The sequence below is a fragment of the Somniosus microcephalus genome, chromosome 21 (assembly GCF_052327205.1).
Source record: "Somniosus microcephalus isolate GS21.2 chromosome 21, FLI_Smic_1.0, whole genome shotgun sequence".
Lineage (NCBI taxonomy): Eukaryota > Metazoa > Chordata > Chondrichthyes > Squaliformes > Somniosidae > Somniosus > Somniosus microcephalus.
Genome location: NC_141007.1, coordinates 42,433,220 through 42,452,168, shown reverse-complemented (window position 1 = coordinate 42,452,168; position 18,949 = coordinate 42,433,220). Strand labels below are relative to the sequence as shown.

General features: G+C 43.4%; 1 protein-coding gene across 2 annotated transcripts in view; it reads right to left on the bottom strand.

The window, feature by feature from the left end:
• Positions 1–18,949, bottom strand: part of ogfod3 (2-oxoglutarate and iron dependent oxygenase domain containing 3) — a 143,549-nt gene that overhangs the window by 17,455 nt on the left and 107,145 nt on the right. The window contains exon 9 of one of the 2 annotated variants that reach the window (XM_085963507.1): positions 2,338–2,423. The exons of the other annotated variant lie outside the window; for it this stretch is intronic. Within the exon in view, the coding sequence (XP_085819633.1) occupies positions 2,374–2,423 (50 nt within the window). The 3' untranslated portion in view covers positions 2,338–2,373. Of the gene's footprint in view, positions 1–2,337; positions 2,424–18,949 lie in introns of those variants that run through there. 2 annotated transcript variants of the gene reach the window in all.

The window sequence follows — 18,949 nt, the reverse complement described above, 5'->3', positions numbered from 1 at the left end:
TAAAAGGCACTATTTACACCTGGAGTTCAGTTAAAACAATTTATAAAGCAATATATCACTCTATCCTTCTCACAACATACCACAACAGTTATTTTAAATTCACTCCACATTAATCTGATGTTATTCATACCGGAGTGCAATGTGACAGCACAACAAACTAGGACTTACATGAGCATCCTATTTATAGGAGTTTCCTGAAGGCAATTGCTCCCAAGACATTTGTGTGCCAGTCACTGAAGATTACTTTGCAGGTCCTGACTTAACTGATCAAAGGTCATGTATTTGATGCATTTAAATGCCTGTTGCGTTTCCAACAAATCATCATTTGGTTATTTTGAAAAACTTTTTGTTAATTTGAATTAAAAAGAAGTCTTCTCCCATTGATGTCGTTTACCGCAGCTTCTACCTGCTGCTCGGCACGATCCACCAGTTTACAGACAGACAGGCTCACTTGTACTTAATTTATAACCACCAGCGGGCCATCCACTACCTGACCTATTGGTCTACAGCAGATTGATCAGACACACCAACGCCACAAAGTTGCGTATCGTCCTCAGCACTCATGCAGCCACCCAGCAGGGATTAGTCACAACCTCCTCAAGGATGGACAGGTTTTTAACTAAAAGGGAAATAGTTTTTGTAGCTGTAGTCCCATTATGGCTGCACATACAAAATGGCAATAATATCATGCAGAGGGAAGTTTAGTGCTTTGGAAGATGCATCTACTTATTATTTTAATGAATAAACCACCATAAACTAGAAATCATCCAAACTGTGTGGAAAAAAGTCACTCAATCCAGCTCCAATTGGTTTTAATTGCCCCCGCTATGTTTTATGGATATTCATTCTTTGTTTGTTATTTTTCTGTCCTGGTCCAGTTTACCTTGCCGCGTTCTCAGAAAGTTCAAATGCCACTTCCACCGTGAATCAGTTGTGCCATTTGGTTTCCCCCCCGCCCCCCCCAGAAATATAAAAACACATAAAAGGCAGACGGGCTCTTTCAGTAATGAAAAAACTGCCTCGAGATGTCACTTTGCAGTGGAAGAAGGTCAATCTCCTTAAACAATGTTTTCCTTTTGATCAACTAGAACTGTTTTAGCTGGTGGCTTCAAACAAACAAAAAAAGCATGGCTCTGTTGGTGGCACTCTTGCCTCTGAATCTGGTGGTTTTGGGAAAAAACTTCCACTCCAAGATATGAGGACTTAATCTTAGCTGAAACACCAGTGCCTTACTGAGGGAATGCTGCGCTGTTGCTGTCCTTTGGATGAAATGTTAAACAGAGAGTCAGTCTTCCTGTTACAGTGGATCAGATGGACGTTAAAGGTCCCAAGGAACATAAGAACATAAGACGTAGGAGTAGGAGTAGGTCATTTGGCCCCTCGAGCCTGCTCCGCCATTCAATAAGATCATGGCTGATCTGATCGTGGCCTCAACTCCACTTCGCTGCCCACTCCCCATAACCCTAGACTCCCATGCCTTTCAAAAACCTGTCTATCTCCATCTTAAATATTTACAATGACACAGCCTCCCCAGCTCTCTGGGGAAGAGAATTCCAAAGATTCACGACCCTCTGAGTGAAGAAATTCCTCCTCATTTCCGATTTAAATGGGTGCCCTCTTATTCTGAAATTGTGCCCCCTAGTTCTAGATTCCCACACGAGGGGAAACATCCTCTCTGCATCTACCCTGTCAAGCCCCTTCAGAATCTTATATGTTTCAATAAGATCCCCTCTCATGCTTCTAAACTCCAATGAGTATAGGCTCAACCTTTCTTCATAAGATAACCCCTTCATCTCTGGAATCAACCTCGTGAAGCTTCTCTGAACTGCTTCCAATGCAATTATATCCTTCCTTCAATAAGGAGACCAAAACTGTACACAGTATTCCAGGTGTGGTCTCACCAACGTCCTGTACAGTTGTAACAGGACTTCTCTACTTTTATACTCCATCACCTTTGCAATAAAGGCCAACACTCCATTTGCCTTCCTAATTACTTGCTGTATCTGCATGCTAACTTTTTGTGATTCATGTACAGGAAACTTTTTTTTATCTGGCACCGACGGGACCGATGTGGTGCCGGTTCATCAAAAATTCCAGATAACCGAAAGCTATAGTAAAAGATACGGAGCTGAGAACTCCGTATAAAGCAACAAACCCTGTTGGGTTCAGAACAATGGCCACAAGTTCTAAGCGTCTCTGTAGCTTAGCAACAGCTGCAGCCACACCCTTGCACAGCAACAGATCGAGTAAGGCAAGTAATAAAACTTACCTGAACCTACTCCTGAATTTTGCCGGTTAACCGAGATTTCCGGTTATTCAGGTGCCGGTAAATCGAAAGTTTCCTGTACAAGGACCCCCAGATCCCTCTGTACCTCAGCATTTAACTTTCCTGGTGTCCCGGCCAATATTCCCCATAACCAACCCTGTCAAACACAAATTAACTGGTTATTTATCCGATGGCTGTTTAGCGGATTGTTTTGTGCAAAATGGCAGCCAAGTTTGCTTACATAACACACTGCATTTCAAAATAATTAATTGCATTTGAAGCACTTTGAAATATTTGAGAGATGTGCTAAATCACTAAATAAATGCCAGTCTTTATTTCTTAAAAGGTACCAGTAAAGCACCGATCACAAGAGAATGAGAGACTGGGGGATAGGGGAGCTGAGGGCATGAGACATACTTTGGGGGAGATAATGAGAGATGGTGCAGGCTAAAAATAGAGTAGGAGACTGTGGGAGAGAAAGAAACTAGGAGAGAGCGAGCAAAGAATCTCTCAAATCCATAAAAGGAAAAGCAAATGGGGCAAGAAAAATTTTTGCTGAATAAATCAGCAATATCCAAGATTTCCCTTTATCTCCTAAAATTACATTCTAATCTGTTTCAGGAACAGGGAAATTGATCTTTTCTCACTTACCCCTGTTGGTTCCAAGCTAGATTAATTCTGCAGTCTTAAGCTAGTGGTCAGTGAACTGCTCCACAATACATACACTCTCATCACCCGTTGAACACAATAGCATTTCTATAAACTATATTTCAAATGTATTTGGGGGAGGGAGGCAAAACTTATTGCAGAACACTGTGAATTAAGATCTGTTGTATGGCCATTTATTACCATAATTATATTTGGTAATAACCAAAATTAAAAATTTATTGGAAGCTCATTTTCACTGATGTCAAACAATATAAATCACAACTTAATTTTATATATTTTAACAAAATTAACTGGTAAAAATCAGGAATTTACCAATGGAACTTTGTTGCATTTGCAGTGGGTTTCCTCCGGGTGCTCCGGTTTCCTCCCACAGTCCAAAGATGTGCGGGTTAGGTTGATTGGCTATGATAAATTGACCCTTAGTGTTAGGGGGATTAAATACGTGGGGTTACGGGGATAGGGTGGGATATGTGTTGGTGTAGGGGTTACGGGGGTCGGGTGGGATATGTGTCGGTGTAGGGGTTACGGGGATCGGGTGGGATATGTGTCGGTGCAGGCTCGATGGGCCGAAATGGCCTCTATCTGCACTGTGGGGTTTCTGTGTGATTCTGTGTCTGTGTGTGGTAGTATAATGCTGAAAATAAGGTCACATACTTTAAAAGTTTTGGGCTGATTTAATTTAGGTCACATAGACGAAAACCTGGCACTACACCATCAAATGGTTAGAAAATATAAACAATGCTCAAGCCACACAAGTCAGTTTTTTGTGCTACGTAAAGTATTTTCTCTCCTTCCCCATTCAAAAAGTGATTACAGGAGATAGAAAGGACAGGACTGGCCCACAGCTCACTCCAGCTCCCTGCTGCCAGCCAAGGGATGATTTCAGTTCCTTGGCATGCATTACATAACTGCAGCATAAATTTATTTACTCCATTGAATATGGATTTCATGGACATAGTTGCTTTACCATCACTAAAGTTCATTCTCCCATTCATATTTCTTTGTAACATTCACATATTTGGAACTGTCACTGTCCAATGTCATCTTTTCCAAAGGTTGAAATAATGACTCAAAATGCTCACTAAAGAGTCCAAGTCAACAGTGAAATAAACCAGGAAAGTCTGGTCTGGTAATGTTTGCAAGTTTCAAATAGCCGATGCTGACTATCCCAGTTTTAATATAGAAACAAGACACAGCACTATTTAAAATAAAATAATCGTTATAACAATGGTGCGACAATATAATTTGTCACGCTTTAGTTTGCATTGAAAGGAACTGAAGCCCTGTTCCTGGGACTAGGGACAGGGTCACTGGCAAGGCTTGGAAGCTAAGCAGAGCCAGGCCTAGTTAGTACCTGGAGGGGTGACCATCAGGGAAGACCAGGTGCAGAAGGTCACGGAAGGAGCCCCGAGGAGGGGCGGTTGGTGAGAAGGTCACGGAAGGAGCCCCGGGAGGGGCGGCTGGTGAGCAGGCCCGGGCGTTGGGCTGAAGATTGTCGGACAGGAGGAATGGTGGAAATGGAATGGCGGCGCGCACAGACGCAGCGGCTTTGCTTCTCCCAGGACGGTGCTATTTACGTTTAATGTTAATGTTATTTGTACTGGACTCATGGGAGCTTGCAAGATCACATTTCGTTGTTCATGTACTTGTGCATTGTACAATGACAATAAAGTTGAATTATTATTATTATTAATAAACTTGAACCATAACAAATGGTCAATCTAGTTTGAAACTGAGGTGACCAATGTGGCAGCAAAACAATTATCTTCTGTTAATTCATTAAAAATAGGGGTATGGTAGTATAGTGGTTATGTTATTGGACTAGTAATCCAGAGGCCTAGACAAATAATCCAGAGAACATAGGTTTAGATCCCATCATTTCAGTTTGAGAATTTGAATTCCGCTTAAAAAAAATCTGGAAATAAAAAGCTGCTATTAGTAAAAGTGATGATAAAGCTTTCGGATTGTTGTGAAAACCCAAGTGGTTCACTAGTATCCTTTAGTGAACGAAACCTGCCGTCTTCACCCAGTGTAGCCCATATGTGACTCCAGTCCGAGTTGGCTCTTGCCCTCTGAAGTGGCCGAGCAAACCACTCAGTTGCATCAAAGCACCACTACCACGGACTTTAGCAGTTCAGGAAGGAGGCCCACCACCACCTTCACAGGGCAACTAGGGATTGGCAATAAATTCTGGCCTTGCCAGAAACACTAGAATGAAAAAAAAAGCTCCATGTTTATAGTAATCTGGGATGTAATGCTTAAGTTATCCACCAGATGGAGCCAAATATTAAGGGTTCTCATTCACCAGTTTTTAAGGTAATGGGTCATGTATTCAATGTCCTGGTACACCAGTTTATACGGTAATGTGGCATTGCATTGTGGGTATGACTCAGAGGTGAATCCTCCATCTTGCCATCGTGCAGTAAGAATTGTGTGCTTTGCTTGCAGCCTGTAAGAGATGTTTCTCTGCTACACCGGGTAAATAAACGGTTGGGTTTTGTTCTTAATATCTCGCTTCTCTCAGTTTCTGACCTTACCACTCGGATATCACAATGTTTTAATGAGTTTGTAAACTATGGCACTTACTGATTATAACAGTGCTCCTAATAGTTCCCCTGCTATGATGAAAATATAATTATTCAAATCATTTCCCAAAAGCGTGGAAAATAGTTAAGAAAATTCTTGTGCAAGTATGTCAAAAAAAATCTATTCTGATATTTTAGCTGTTGAATATTTTTGAAGACCTAATCTGTTGCTAGAGGAATCTACTACATAGGATCCCTGGTATCATAGCATTCCTTCAAAAAGATGCACTGACTGAAGAGATTCGACAACTAAAAAATTCCTGTGCACTGTTTCATAGGAACAAGCAAAATCCAGAGCACCTCTTGCTCAGCCTTTCAGACACAAGGGAGTTTCAAATATGCAAGAGGGGACAAAGAGCACAGAACGAGAACAAGAACAGACCAAAAAAGAAAAAACTGAGACAAAAGTGCTGCAAACAAAGAGGACGATATATAGAATCGGAGCCACAGACAGGGAAAACAAATACACATGAGAGAATCTTAGGACAAAAAAACCCCACAAGATGGAAAGAAATACTAATTAAAAAAAACAAAAGAAACGTAAGGAGAAAGACAGAATAAGATGAAGATGAAAAATAGAGAGAGGAAAACAAGATAAAATAAAATGGAATTGTTAAAAAAAAATTACAACTGTAGACTGAAGTGAGCACAGAAACCCAGGGAAAATAAATTAAAATGACAAAAGCTGCAGGCTACAAAACTGCTGCTGGAGCTCGTCGTTGTATCACAAGCTTAGAATTCAGGTTTCCTAACATGTTGCATATCGGACAACAGAAAATCTGTGTTGAGTTAAAAGACAATAACACGTCCAGGTTTGAGGTAATGTCACAAGTCCTGATAATAAATCTCGAGAAAGGTTATCATCTCAACTCAAAGATGTGCCACTGCCTCGGAGTACACCACACAGTTTGTTAATCTGCAGAAAACACAGACTTTTACCAATCTGCTTTGATTTTTCTTTGTTGTGTGGGAAGAGGACTGATCAGGTTCCCACAATGCAACTGTGATTTCACAAGCAGTGCCATCACACCACATGATGAAACAAGCAGTGACAGAGATTCATTTTACCAATTATAATACCAGGAATTTCAAAGCTTTTAAATATTATCAGACAATAGTGGATCACCCATGGCATTCCTTGGAGATAAGGCTAAGTGGGCCATTTCTCCTCCCTGCTTCCTTCCCTCCTTCTTCCTCTCGCCTTCCTGTTCCTCCTATCCCCCTTCTCCTTCAAGCTCTGCTCTGACTGGATTTACCATACTGGAGTCACTGTTTTGCAGCAGTGTAGCTGCTTCTTCTGAAGTCCAGCCCCACTACAACATCTCTACCCCTGCTCCCCGATCTCTTAACACAGCTGTACCTACCCCCTCACCCCTGCATTGTGCAATACCTTCCACCTTGCTCCCCCCGGGCTTTAACTTTCATGCCTTCCCTGCCCCAGTCTCTAACCCGGTTCTACGTTTCTCCTTTTCCCCTCCCCGCCACCCCAATCCGTCTTCCTCCTTTGGCCAGGGCGTTGCAATTCTCCCTCAGCACTGGTCCCTTTATCCCGTGCCCTCTCACTCTGCTTGACTTGAGTACTTCACTTAGCCCATGCTGCCAAACCCAGGCTGCCTCACTGCAGTACTGTAAAACTCCATAAAATTCCCAGCCACAGTTCTGGCAAATCCCCATCCTATAACAATAGCAAAATACTGTGGATGCTGGAAATCTGAAATAACAACAGAAAATCCTATAAAAACTCAGCGGGTCAGGCAGCATCCGTGGAGAGAGAAACAGAGTTAATGTTTCAGGTCGATGACCTTTCGTCAGAACCCCATCCTATAATGTTGTCAAAGTCTATGACTGCTCCCACTGCTACCAAAGAACAGTACTGTTCCCAAATACAGATAACCTCACCCCTACTTCACCAGTACTGCCAGATGTCTACCTCCAATTCGTGCATTTTGCGTAATCAGCTTTAAAATGGTGATGGATATAAATGAAATATATAGGTAAAGTAAAATGAAGAACTCATATTTACAGTTTCCATAGAATAATGGATAGGGTTGTAGGATTTATCCCCAAAGCACTTGGGAAAATTCCTGAAAACCACTTAATAAAAGTGGAATTTGCCTTGTTCAGTCATTCTACATCAGCGGACCTGGTGTTATGGCCTACATGGTATGAACAGCCCTATTACTTTAAAACAGTGAATCCTTTACCTCATCGGGAGCAAAGGAATCAAAATGCAGACAAGATAAATACACGGTTATGAGAGCAAGCATACTAAAAACACTCGATTCAGACATCTCGGCCCCGATTTTCTCCCAGCCGTCGGGCAGGTTTTTGTAAAGTATGTGTCTATACTTAATCCAATAATGAAGAGACAGCTTGGAAGATTCAACGTAGGTCTTTACTTAATACCAACAGGCGGGAACTGAGGGGAAATCAGTACCCACAGTACTATTTATACCCCTATGGCCAGGGGTGGTACTACAGTATCACTACGCCCGACAAAGTAGTGCTGCCCTGGCCATAGGTTTAAAGCAACATACATATTACATACACAACAGTTTTCAGGCGGGCGGGGGCCGAAAAATCGCAGAAATAGGGGGTCACGACCCCCCCCCACCCCCCGCCCGACTTTCGCCCCCGTGTTTCAGCGGGACCCGAATCAGTCCCGTCCGCCGCAGGCGGGAATGGTCGGCGGGAGCCTAATGACCAATTATTAGCATGTTTAAACCTATTTTCAAGGGCCCTCGCAATTTTGTGGCTTTCCCCACGTAAAACACGCCTGGTGGGAACACCGCTGATGAAACCTGGTGTGAACAGAGTTGGCTTGCTTGCTTTCAGCTGCAGGTCAATCAGGACTGAAGAGATTTAAACAGGCAGCATTTGCAGGCTGCAGGACCTTGTTGCTGAAGGTTTGGGGGAACTTTTTGAAGGCTTAGGCACAGCTGTGGAAAGTTGGAGCCTGACACACTTCTCCAGTGTGAGCTCCTGGGAAGCCCCTCTCACCACCCTAACTCAGCGCCTCCTCAACGGAGTCATCTGCCAGAAGCATGGGAGGCCTTTTGTTCCTTCCCTTCCTGGCATTAGAGGATCTCCAACAGCAGAGGAGGCTGGAGCAACTCCAGCAACTGCATCACCAGCAGCACCAGCAGGCTGCGGCTCAGCGACCTGGGGCAGCACAGGCCAGAAGGGGCCAGCGCATGGAAGGCCGTCGGCGCAGGAGATACCCCCCAAACAGGGTCTACAGACACAGGGCCAGCTACCTCAACATGACTGAGCAGCAGTGCCACAGGCGGCTCCGACTTTCGCGAGAGGTTGTGACTGACATCTGCGCAATGCTGCAGCAAGACCTGGAGCCTAGAGCACCAGGTCCACACTACTTACCAGTGGCCATCAAAGTCACCACCGCACTCAACTTTTATGCCTCAGTCTCCTTCCAGGGATCAGCAGCAGACATCAGCGGTATCTCCCAGGCGGCCGCACACACTTGCATCACGCAGGTAACCGATGCCCTCTTTGCCGTCGTGCACAATCACATCCATTTAACCAGGGATCGCGCAAGTGTGATGGCACGAGCGCGTGGATTAGCTCAGCTGGCAGACTTTCCAAGGGTGCAGGGCGTCATTGACTGCACACGTGGCCCTTAGGGCACCCCACCACAATCCAGGAGTTTTTGTCAACCGCAAGGGCTTCCACTCCCTTAATGTTCAGCTGGTGTGTGACCACAAGAAGGTGATATTGCATGTTTGTGCCAGGTTCCCTGGCAACTGCCATGACTCCTTCATACTGCGCCACTCTACTGTGCCTCCGCTATTCAATCCGCCAAATGAACTTCAAGGATGGCTACTTGGAGACAAGGGATATCCCCTGCGCTCTTGGCTAATTACGCCGTTGAGGAGACCAGCCAGCGAAGTTGAGGAGCGCTACAACTCCAGCCACATTACCACCAGATGCATTATCGAGCAAACCATTGGATTGCTGAAGATGCGCTTCAGATGCCTCGATAGATTAGGTGGAGCCCTACAGTACTCATCAGCCAGGGTCTCCAAAATCGTCGTGGTATGCTGTATGCTTCACAACATGGCACGGCGTCGTGGCTTGCCGATTCCGCAGAACCAAGAGGCTCCTCACAGAGCCTCCTCGGATGAGGATGATGCTGAGGAGGAGGAGGAGGAGGAGGAGGATGGAAACGAGCATCCTGCAGAGGCCCGCCAACCAGCGGCACCAGTGCGTGAGAACATTGCTGGGCGAAATGCAAGGAACGCACACATCCTGGGCAGATTTGCGTAGCCTGGTACATCAAACACTGCAGCCTCACTGCTTCTTAACTGACCATGGACAGTGGCCCATGCCTACACTTTCCTACCTATTTGACCAGCTTGCTGTCATCTGCAAGTTATCCTAAGGCCTCTATGTGATATCCCCATTCGCCAAATGACAGACACCATAACTGCAGCAGCTGCCACCAGATTTTTTATGTACAGGAAAATGATGGCATTAAAACTATTTACAAGACTGGATGGTGGAATAGTTATGTGAATGTGAGCATAGAGAGATACGGAATGGGTAAGGGTGCATGGAAGTGACTGTGAAGTGGGATGTGGAGGAAGGGATTGCTGAAGTTGAGTGCTGTTGGGGAAAGGCAATGGGGATCAGGTTGAGGGTGATGGAAACTTCGTACTTGCTTTCCCTGTGCGGTGAAGGTCATGGAAGCGCTTCCTGCACTGCAGCCAGGTGCAACGGGTGACACGTAGAGAGTTTACCTCTGCTGCCACCTCCATCCAGGCAGCCCTGGACTCTTTGGGAGGCCTCTTCCTCCCTGAGCAAGGGTAGAGGACCTCCCTGTGGGCCCTTACCCCATCCACAAAGGTCTGCAGTGACGCCTTGTTGAATTTGGCCGCAGCTCGGCCTCTGCTGCTGGCAGCAGCTGGTGCAGGCTCCTCTGCCATTGTGCAAGAGTGGTTGAGAAGCCTGCAGAGGTGGAGAAGCTTGCTGGACACTTTAAAAGCACCACAAAGGATGACATCATACTGTGGGGCTTTCTGACTGGAAATGGACAATTAGCAAGGCTGCCCACATGCTGGAACTTAATTGGCCACTTGAGGGAAAATTGCGTCCAGCTAGCTGACCCATTTTTTTTCAGGTCGGAACCCCACATTCAGGGAACCCGCCCATTTCCCCGCACGATCCACAAAATCGGGCCCCTCATCTCAAAAAAGCTACTCCTCTCCACTCAGAGAAACAAACAAGTACTCAAGCAAACCTACGAAACATTTCGAAAGGTGATATTTCTGAGGAGGTGGCAAATTGCTCCCTTCTAATAAGCAAAATTAAGAGTTCTCTTGTTCTGTCTTAAAAACTGCGAAAGCTGGTGTTCTTTCAAGCACAACATAAATTCTTATTTAGGAATGAAACAACAAAAATTAAATACATTTGGCAGTCTAAGAGGTTTCAACCAAAATAGCCCCAGCTAAAACTCTAGGTTAGATTAACAGAATACTGACTGGCCATGGAATTTTGAATAATATAACTTTATGCAACAAATTCACCCTTGAAGGTTTGTTGTATGCCATAAGCACCTGCCCCACAGTGGTGCCTTTCACAGTAAATGTTGCATTCTCCGACTGGTAAACAGTTCCCTCGACACCTCTATATACTTAGTGTGTGATTACTAATGATTGCTTTACAGATTACTCAAACTAACTGCCTTATAGCTGTCTTGTAATGTCATCAGCCTGAAGCTGGCCCAGGGAGTATGAATGCTTGCTGAACAATAGCCAAAGAATATATTTGCAAGCTTGGTCAACTTTTACTCTATAGACAATGCAAAGATGTGGTGGGAAAAAGGAGAGAAATGACTAACTATGGTACTGAAACACTAAAATAGGCAGCTTATTATGTTACAGGTCAGCTATTGGAGGCAGCATACATTTCTTTACATTTGGAATATACAGATTTTGAAGTAATAAATGTTTCTGTTGAAACCTTTACTGTGCAGGAGACCAATTTAAAAATGAATTTTAAAAGCAAGCCAGCCTGTGAACACTGGCCATCAGCATCCTATTGTGGCTACAGATACCAATTTAGGATTAGTTTGAAAGGTAAAATGAGCCCAGTGAGGTTCAGCAAGTGAACTTATTTTATATTCATAATTTAATGTCATCTAATCACGTTCCTGCCGCTAGGTTGTGAAGAACTGGTCTCTTAATCATGTAGCTCCAGTAAATGTCATGATCTCACAAAATAATTCTATCATGATAAAATGCATTTTAATATTAACAATGAATGGGATGTTACAGAACTTCCTTATATTTCTTTCAAATCTGCAGTAAAAGAAAAGGTTCCAATAAGGTTCAAGCTAAATATACATTTGTCTCATGGATAACAGTTGAAGAGTGACTTTATTAACTTTATATGTCAGTCGAAACAGTTAAAAATGAACATCTCTCCAATTTCTGTGGTTAGAAGTTATTTACTCATTCTTCTTCATCCCACTTCTCCTGCTAAATGGATAGCTTCCAGTCCCCCAGAAGTATTTGACTTTGTAGCTAAATGTCAACTTGTGTGATGCTGTACTTTTTTAAACCTCCAGAAACGAATATGATGTAGGTTCATTTGTTTACATAAATAGCCCTTTCCTTTCAGGGAACTATAGATCATTTAGCTTAAGGTCTCTGGCAGGATATCTTCACTCAAAGATGTAATAGAAACACATCTAGAAACCGAAAATATCATAAAGAATAGTCAGCACGGATTTCAAAAGGGAAGGACATGCTTGACCAACCTTATTGAATTCTTTGAAGAAGTAACAGAAATAGAAGACAGGGTAGTGCAGTGGATGTGATACACATGGACTTTCAAAAGGCCTTCGATAAGGTACCGCATAGTAGACTCATGACTATGGTCACAGCATGTGGAGTCAGGGAACAAGTAGCCGAATGGATAGCAAACTGGCTACAAAACAGAAAACAGGAAATAGGGGCTAATGGTAGTTACTCAGACTGGTGGAAGGTGGGAAGTGGTGTTCCACAGGGGTTGATGCTGGAACCACTGTTGCTCACCATTTACATAGATAATTTGGACATGGGAATCGGAAGTACAATATCAAAATTTGTGGATCACACCAAATTAGGGGGTATCGTTAATACTGAGGACAATTGTGACAAAATACAAGAAGACGTTAACAAACTTGCGGAATGGGTGTGTAAATGGCAAATTAATTTCTATATTGAGGAGTGTGAGGTGGTGCATTTTGGTTGGAGGAATAAGGAGACTACCTACTCCTTGGAATAGAAGAGTCTAAATGGGTTGGAAGCAGAAAGGGATCGAGGGGTACAGATACACAAATCATTAAAAGTAGCAACGAAGGTTCACAAAGTCATAAAAAGTGCAAACAAAGCACTGGGGTTTATTTGTAGAAGAACAGAATTCAAATGCAGAGAAGTTACGTTAAACTTATATAGTGCATTAGTTAGACCACACTTAAAGTACTGTATACAGTTCTGGTCTCCATATTACAAAAAGGATATAGAAGCACTGGAGAAAGTGCAACAAAGAGTTACAAGGCTGATACCAGAACTGAGAGGGTACAATTATCAGGAAAGGCGGAATAGACTGGGGCTCTTTTCTTTAGAAATGAGAAGACTGAGGGGTGACCTGTTACAGATCTTTAAAATGATGAAGGTATTCAATCGGGTAGATGTTGAGAAGATGTTTCCACTTGTAGGGGAGTCCAAAACTAGGGGCCATAAATATAAGATAGTCATGAATAAATCCAATAAGAAACTAAGGAGAAACCTCTTCACTCAAAGTGGTGAGAATGTGGAACTCGCTACCGCATGGAGTGCTTGAGATAAATAGCATACATGCATTTAAGGGGAAGCTAGATAAGTATGTGATGGAGAAAGGAACAGAAGAATATATTGATAGGGTGAAATTAAGTAAATAGAGTGGGAGGAAGCTCGTGTGGATCATAAACACCGGCATTGCAATGGAAAGGCGAGAATGGCGCTTGTTTGTTGTAGTTGTTCACTTCAGTGCCACGCTCATAATATCCTGGCACCAATATAAAAGTGCCTCAAACAGCGAGAGTTTTAGCATGTCACTACATGCCAGAAAACTACATTACAAATGAAGCTCTGAAAGGGAACAGTATTTCCAATGAAATGCTGAGCAAAACTATCGGGCTTGCAAGAAAATACCTCACAAGAAATAATGCGCGTCTAAAAACAAAACATAAGTCGAGTATTTAAAAACTGCATTTTTGAGTTTTTGGTATGCTTTGATTCAGAACAATTATGGGCTGAAAGGCAGAGGACGAACACAGAAAACTAACACTACAATGCTCATGGGAAACAGCTAGAATAAGAACAGCGAGTGGTCAAATCACACTCGGAGTGCTGCGTTCAATTGTTGTTGACCTGCCACAAACTCCCGTACAGATACTGGAGAGTGTGCAGGGAAGAGCAACCAGAGTAGTAAATGGAATGAGGTATGTGGAAAGATTAGAGAAGCAAACTTTTCCATGCATGCTGACTGTAAAGTTTTGTCTTCACTGCATGGGTGGTAATCGGGCAGAGCGGATCGCCCACCTGTTATAGAACCCGCCGGATTTTCATTCCATTAATTTCAATGGTTTAAGACTGGGCAGGTTCTTTTTAACGGTAGCAGATGATCCACTCCGTCTATGTGGTGAAGACAAAAATTTACCCCAGCGTTTGCTGGTCAGCATTTGTCTGCAACAGTGTCATTGGAGTATAAACATACTTATGGACCATTACTCTTAAACTGTACAATACTATTTAGCTGAAAATGTGGAAAAGAAAAATTAATAACTAAGGTAGGAGAGCAAAAAAACTTGTTAACTGAGTGTCCTCCACTGCCAAGGAGCCAATGCCAAGGAGCATCACACGTCTCATATATTAGGAAGCCGTCTTCATTACTAAAATGTAAATAGGTGTTTCCCACTTAACCAGTGCAGATGCTCTGTGTACATGAAAACAATAGCTATTATAATGAGCCACCTTCTGGTTAATTTGAAATGTTCCTTAGGAACAATTTTTATTACATATTGTGGAATTCTTTGTTGCTCATATCTGGTACATGTGTTATTAATAATTATATTGGATGACTCAAAGACAATGGGTATTACTTTTCTAGTCTAGATCTAAAAATCTAAATCAAGGAATGAACTAGAAATCTTCAGCCTTGATTCTATCACACTTTTCTAAATACTGATTTAAAACCGAAGGGTTAAAGTGAGGATCGGTGGGTGCAGGGAGAGAAATGGAGAGAAGGGAGGGAGGAATGGAGTCAGCAGTTGCTGTGGTAATTTATTGTCAAGTTGTGACGAGTTCCATCATTGCTAGGTTTGCATGTTAAAAAGCACGTCTATGGTGAGGGTATACAACTTCATTTCCCTCTTCCCTCCCAAGTTACTTTCTCTTTCATCCCCATTTTCAGTCCACAACCATGAGCATGAATGGCAGAACTGTCCCCAGGACACCACCAATGTCAGTGTAGAGCTAGCTGCTTAAAAGGTGCAATGTTTTTCCTTCATTTATCCTGCTGCAGAGCTGCTGGAAGCTGAAATTTAATTAGGGACTGTCATGTTTCCATGACTAACAGTGCAAAAAAGATGACAGACTCCATCTAGTTGATCTTCTTGGTAAATTTGCTAAAAATGTTAACAACAAATTAATTTTAAAATACCTATAAGGAGTGTATTTTACACATGAATATATACGCATATATGTGGTCTTAAACTGGAGTATAAATTTACTGCAGTATAACAAAATAAATTGTTCCAATATTTAGAGTTAGTTCCTTGGTATAGACTTTTCAAATGAACTATGCAGGCTCATAAATGAAAAATAATGTCCATTAGTTTCGAATCATCCATAATAATCCATCATAATTATTCATGATGTGAGGTAATATTGGATTGCACGTCATCTTTCTAAATGGGTAATATAGTCTATTGAGCACAAATGAGTGTTTTTGAATTTAATCTGAGGTCAGATTTCATACTCTAGTTCTTTGATTTGTGTGCAATAAATGAATTTAGAAGATGGAAAAATTAATAATGGATTTCAAGAAAGAAGATACACGAAAGAAAATCCACACAAAAAAATGTGGATCAATGTCTGAGCTGAACATTAACAGGTAACCACATGCTACACGTACCCAAGTAGGTTTGCATGCACCTGTATTGCTTGCAATAGTTGCCCAATAGGACAAGTAGCCTTTCTTCCTCAGCCTGGTTGGCTCACAGATGTCAGTCCCATGATTCAGCACTACACCATCTTGCAACAGGAGAAAAGGAAAAGGCTAAAATAAAGAGGACAGGATTATCACAGGCTCCACGACACAAGCAAAAAATCTGATGTCCTTTCCCTTCTGCAATGTAGGTTGCGATGGTCCCACCTCTTCATAGCATCTTTCGCCTTCACTTCCCACAAGACATGGCAGTACTGAACCTGGCAACATCTAGGAAAGCAAACAATGCCACAGAGACACGCAAAATCAGCCAGCATACATGAGAAATCAAGCCAGAAGTGAGGAGACGAGACAGGAGTTTTTGAGTCAGACTGTCAGCTGGCACACATTGGAGGGAAAGAGTGTGAAGAAAATATTGGGAGGCAGAAACGAAAGCAGAGATATGTGAGGAGGAAAGAGGAGAGGCAGAGAGTGGTTGGGTAGGGGAAATAAATCAGAAGCCATAGCTGGAGGTTGAAAAATAAATCAAAGTCATTGGCTATTTTCAATGGTTCCCAATAAGTTAAATCTAGCATTGACTTAGTAATTTAGGCAAGCCATGCTGGTATGTAAAAGCTGTGAAAAGCTTATCTTGAGCTCTGGTCAAACTGAGAAAATTGCACTTTTCCTTCAATAGGAAAATAATCATCTTTGAAGAGAAAAATAAACATTTCTCCAACTGTAATAGGTGTACGCATACCACAGGATTTAAACATGATTCTTTAGTGGAAGTCCCATTCTGATTATGCAAAAGTATATATGGGCCCTGAATTCGCGGTCGGCGGTGTAGCTAAGGAGTACGCCGCCGATATCCAAACGACATCCGCACTTACCTCGTGCGAACCCCCCTTTGAGAAGTTGCTGTCAGACGCTGTGGAGTTGTGGGCAGCGTAGTGCCCCGCGGATCCCTGGGGCGCACCGTTGTGTGTATGTGAACCTGGGATCACGTGGGGCGGTGCTCCTTTCACTTCCTGACTCTTAGCCAATCAGGAAACAGAGGAGATTGCTGATTTGCCCACAACCCATTTTAAATAATTTAGCAGCCAGAAATGCTATTTTATTAATAAATTACATTCATTTCAATAGTATTTAATACACAAATCAAGATTTCAACATTAATAGAATTCGATCAAACAATGAAAAGTCTTGAGATACTTTTTATTGAAGGTGTGTTTAACAGCCATAAAACTCGATTAGGATGCTTTTTATACAAAGCATACAACTGAATTAACATTGGCCGTTTCATTCTGGGCCATGACAACATAAACCTATAATTTGGTCTTGGGTAAGTGGCAGGCAATAACTATCTCCAACAAGCGAGAGTCTAACCATCTCCCCTTGACATTCAACGGTATTACTATCGCCGAATCCCCCACCATCAACATCCTGGGGGTCACCATTGACCAGAAACTTAACTGGACCAGCCACATAAATACTGTGGCAACAAGAGCAGGTCAGAGGCTAGGTATTCTGCGGTGAGTGTCTCACCTCCTGACTCCACAGATCCTTTCCACCATCTACAAGGCACAAGTAAGGAGTGTGATGGAATACTCTCCACTTGCCTGGATGAGTGCAGCTCCAACAACATGCAAGAAGCTCAACACTATCCAGGACAAAGCCGCCCGCTTGATTGGCACCCCATCCACCATCTTAAACATTCACTCCCTCCACCACCGGCATACCGTGGCTGCAGTGTGTACCATCTACAAGATGCACTGCAGCAACTCACCAAGGCGTCTTTGGCAGCACCTCCCAAACCCGCGACCTCTTCCACCTAGAAGGACAAGGCGCATGGGAACACCACCACCTCTAAGTTCCCCTCCAAGTCACACACCATTCTGACTTAGAAATATATTGCTGATCCTTCATCGTCGCTGGGTCAAAATCTTGGAACTGCCTCCCGAACAGCACTGTGGTAGTATCTTCACCACACGGACTGCAGCGGTTCAAGAAGGTGGCTCACCACCACCTACTCAAGGGCAATTAGGGATGGGCAATAAATGCTGGCCTTGGTAGCGACGCCCACATCCTATAAATGAATTTTTAAAAACAGGCTTAGGGGGAAAAATTGGGTGGTGTCCATTTTGGGGCGCTAATCTCGCCAGGGGGCTAAAATTAGTGCCCCAAAAAAGGTAGCGCCCCTCCACCGTAAATTCAGTAGTAGCCCCCCAAGCAGGAGCTGGGGTGCTACTGGAAAGTGCTCCACCTCCTGCTTGGGGCACAACTACTGAATTTAATGGGCAACGTGCAGTAGCGCCGCGTCATTGCAGGCCTCCTCCCCTGATTAAAGGGGAGGGGCCTAGTGCTGCGCACACCAGGGCCCTGCCGGACCACTGGGGAGCGAGGTGCCAACAAGAGGCGTGCCAGGCTGAGCGATCGCGGCCGGCACCCCGCATAAAAAAGTGAAAGGGGGCAGGTGCTGGCAGTTGGCCAAAATAAAAATGGCCGTCCGACACCTGCCCTTTAAGTAGCGCCGCCGCTGTTGCAAATAGCGCCCCCTGATCCAGTCAAACATATCGTCCGGCGATAGGTCAGGGGGTGCAAGGGAAGTTTGCGGCCGGGGCGCAAGCGGGGCGTTGCGCACAGCGATGACGTCATCGCCGGTGGCGCAGGGCGCTACCGGCTACGACTAACCTCCCACTGAATTTCGTGGGAGGTGTTATCGGCACCGTGCCCGGGGATTTGCGCCCCATTAGCGCTAACGAGAGGCGCAAACCAACCCAATTTTCCCCCCTTATAGTCCTATCGAATTTGTTTCTCCTCTATTAGACTAACTAACTTTTGATTCATTTAAACAATCTAAATTAGAGAGTTTAAATGTCTCATAACATGAAGAAATCATGAAAGTGAATTAAATCCTATCTAAATAGAAGTTGGGAAATAATTAAACCGAAACTACAAAAGGCTTTTAGGCAGTGAAGACGGTGATACAATAAGGCTGTTTTCAAACTCAAACAAATGAAAGTTTCTTTCAATGTTTGTATCCACTCAGACACGAACCAGTGCCTCATTGTTACATGGTGTAGCATAAACCTAGCTCAATATTAATACAATTTTCTCAACCCCACCCCCCCGCCAACCCTAATACACCCTTACGCTCAAAAGAAAAGTTATTAACAACCAAACATTGACATTTACACAACTCAACGACACAGGAAGCACTTGTGGCATGGGGATC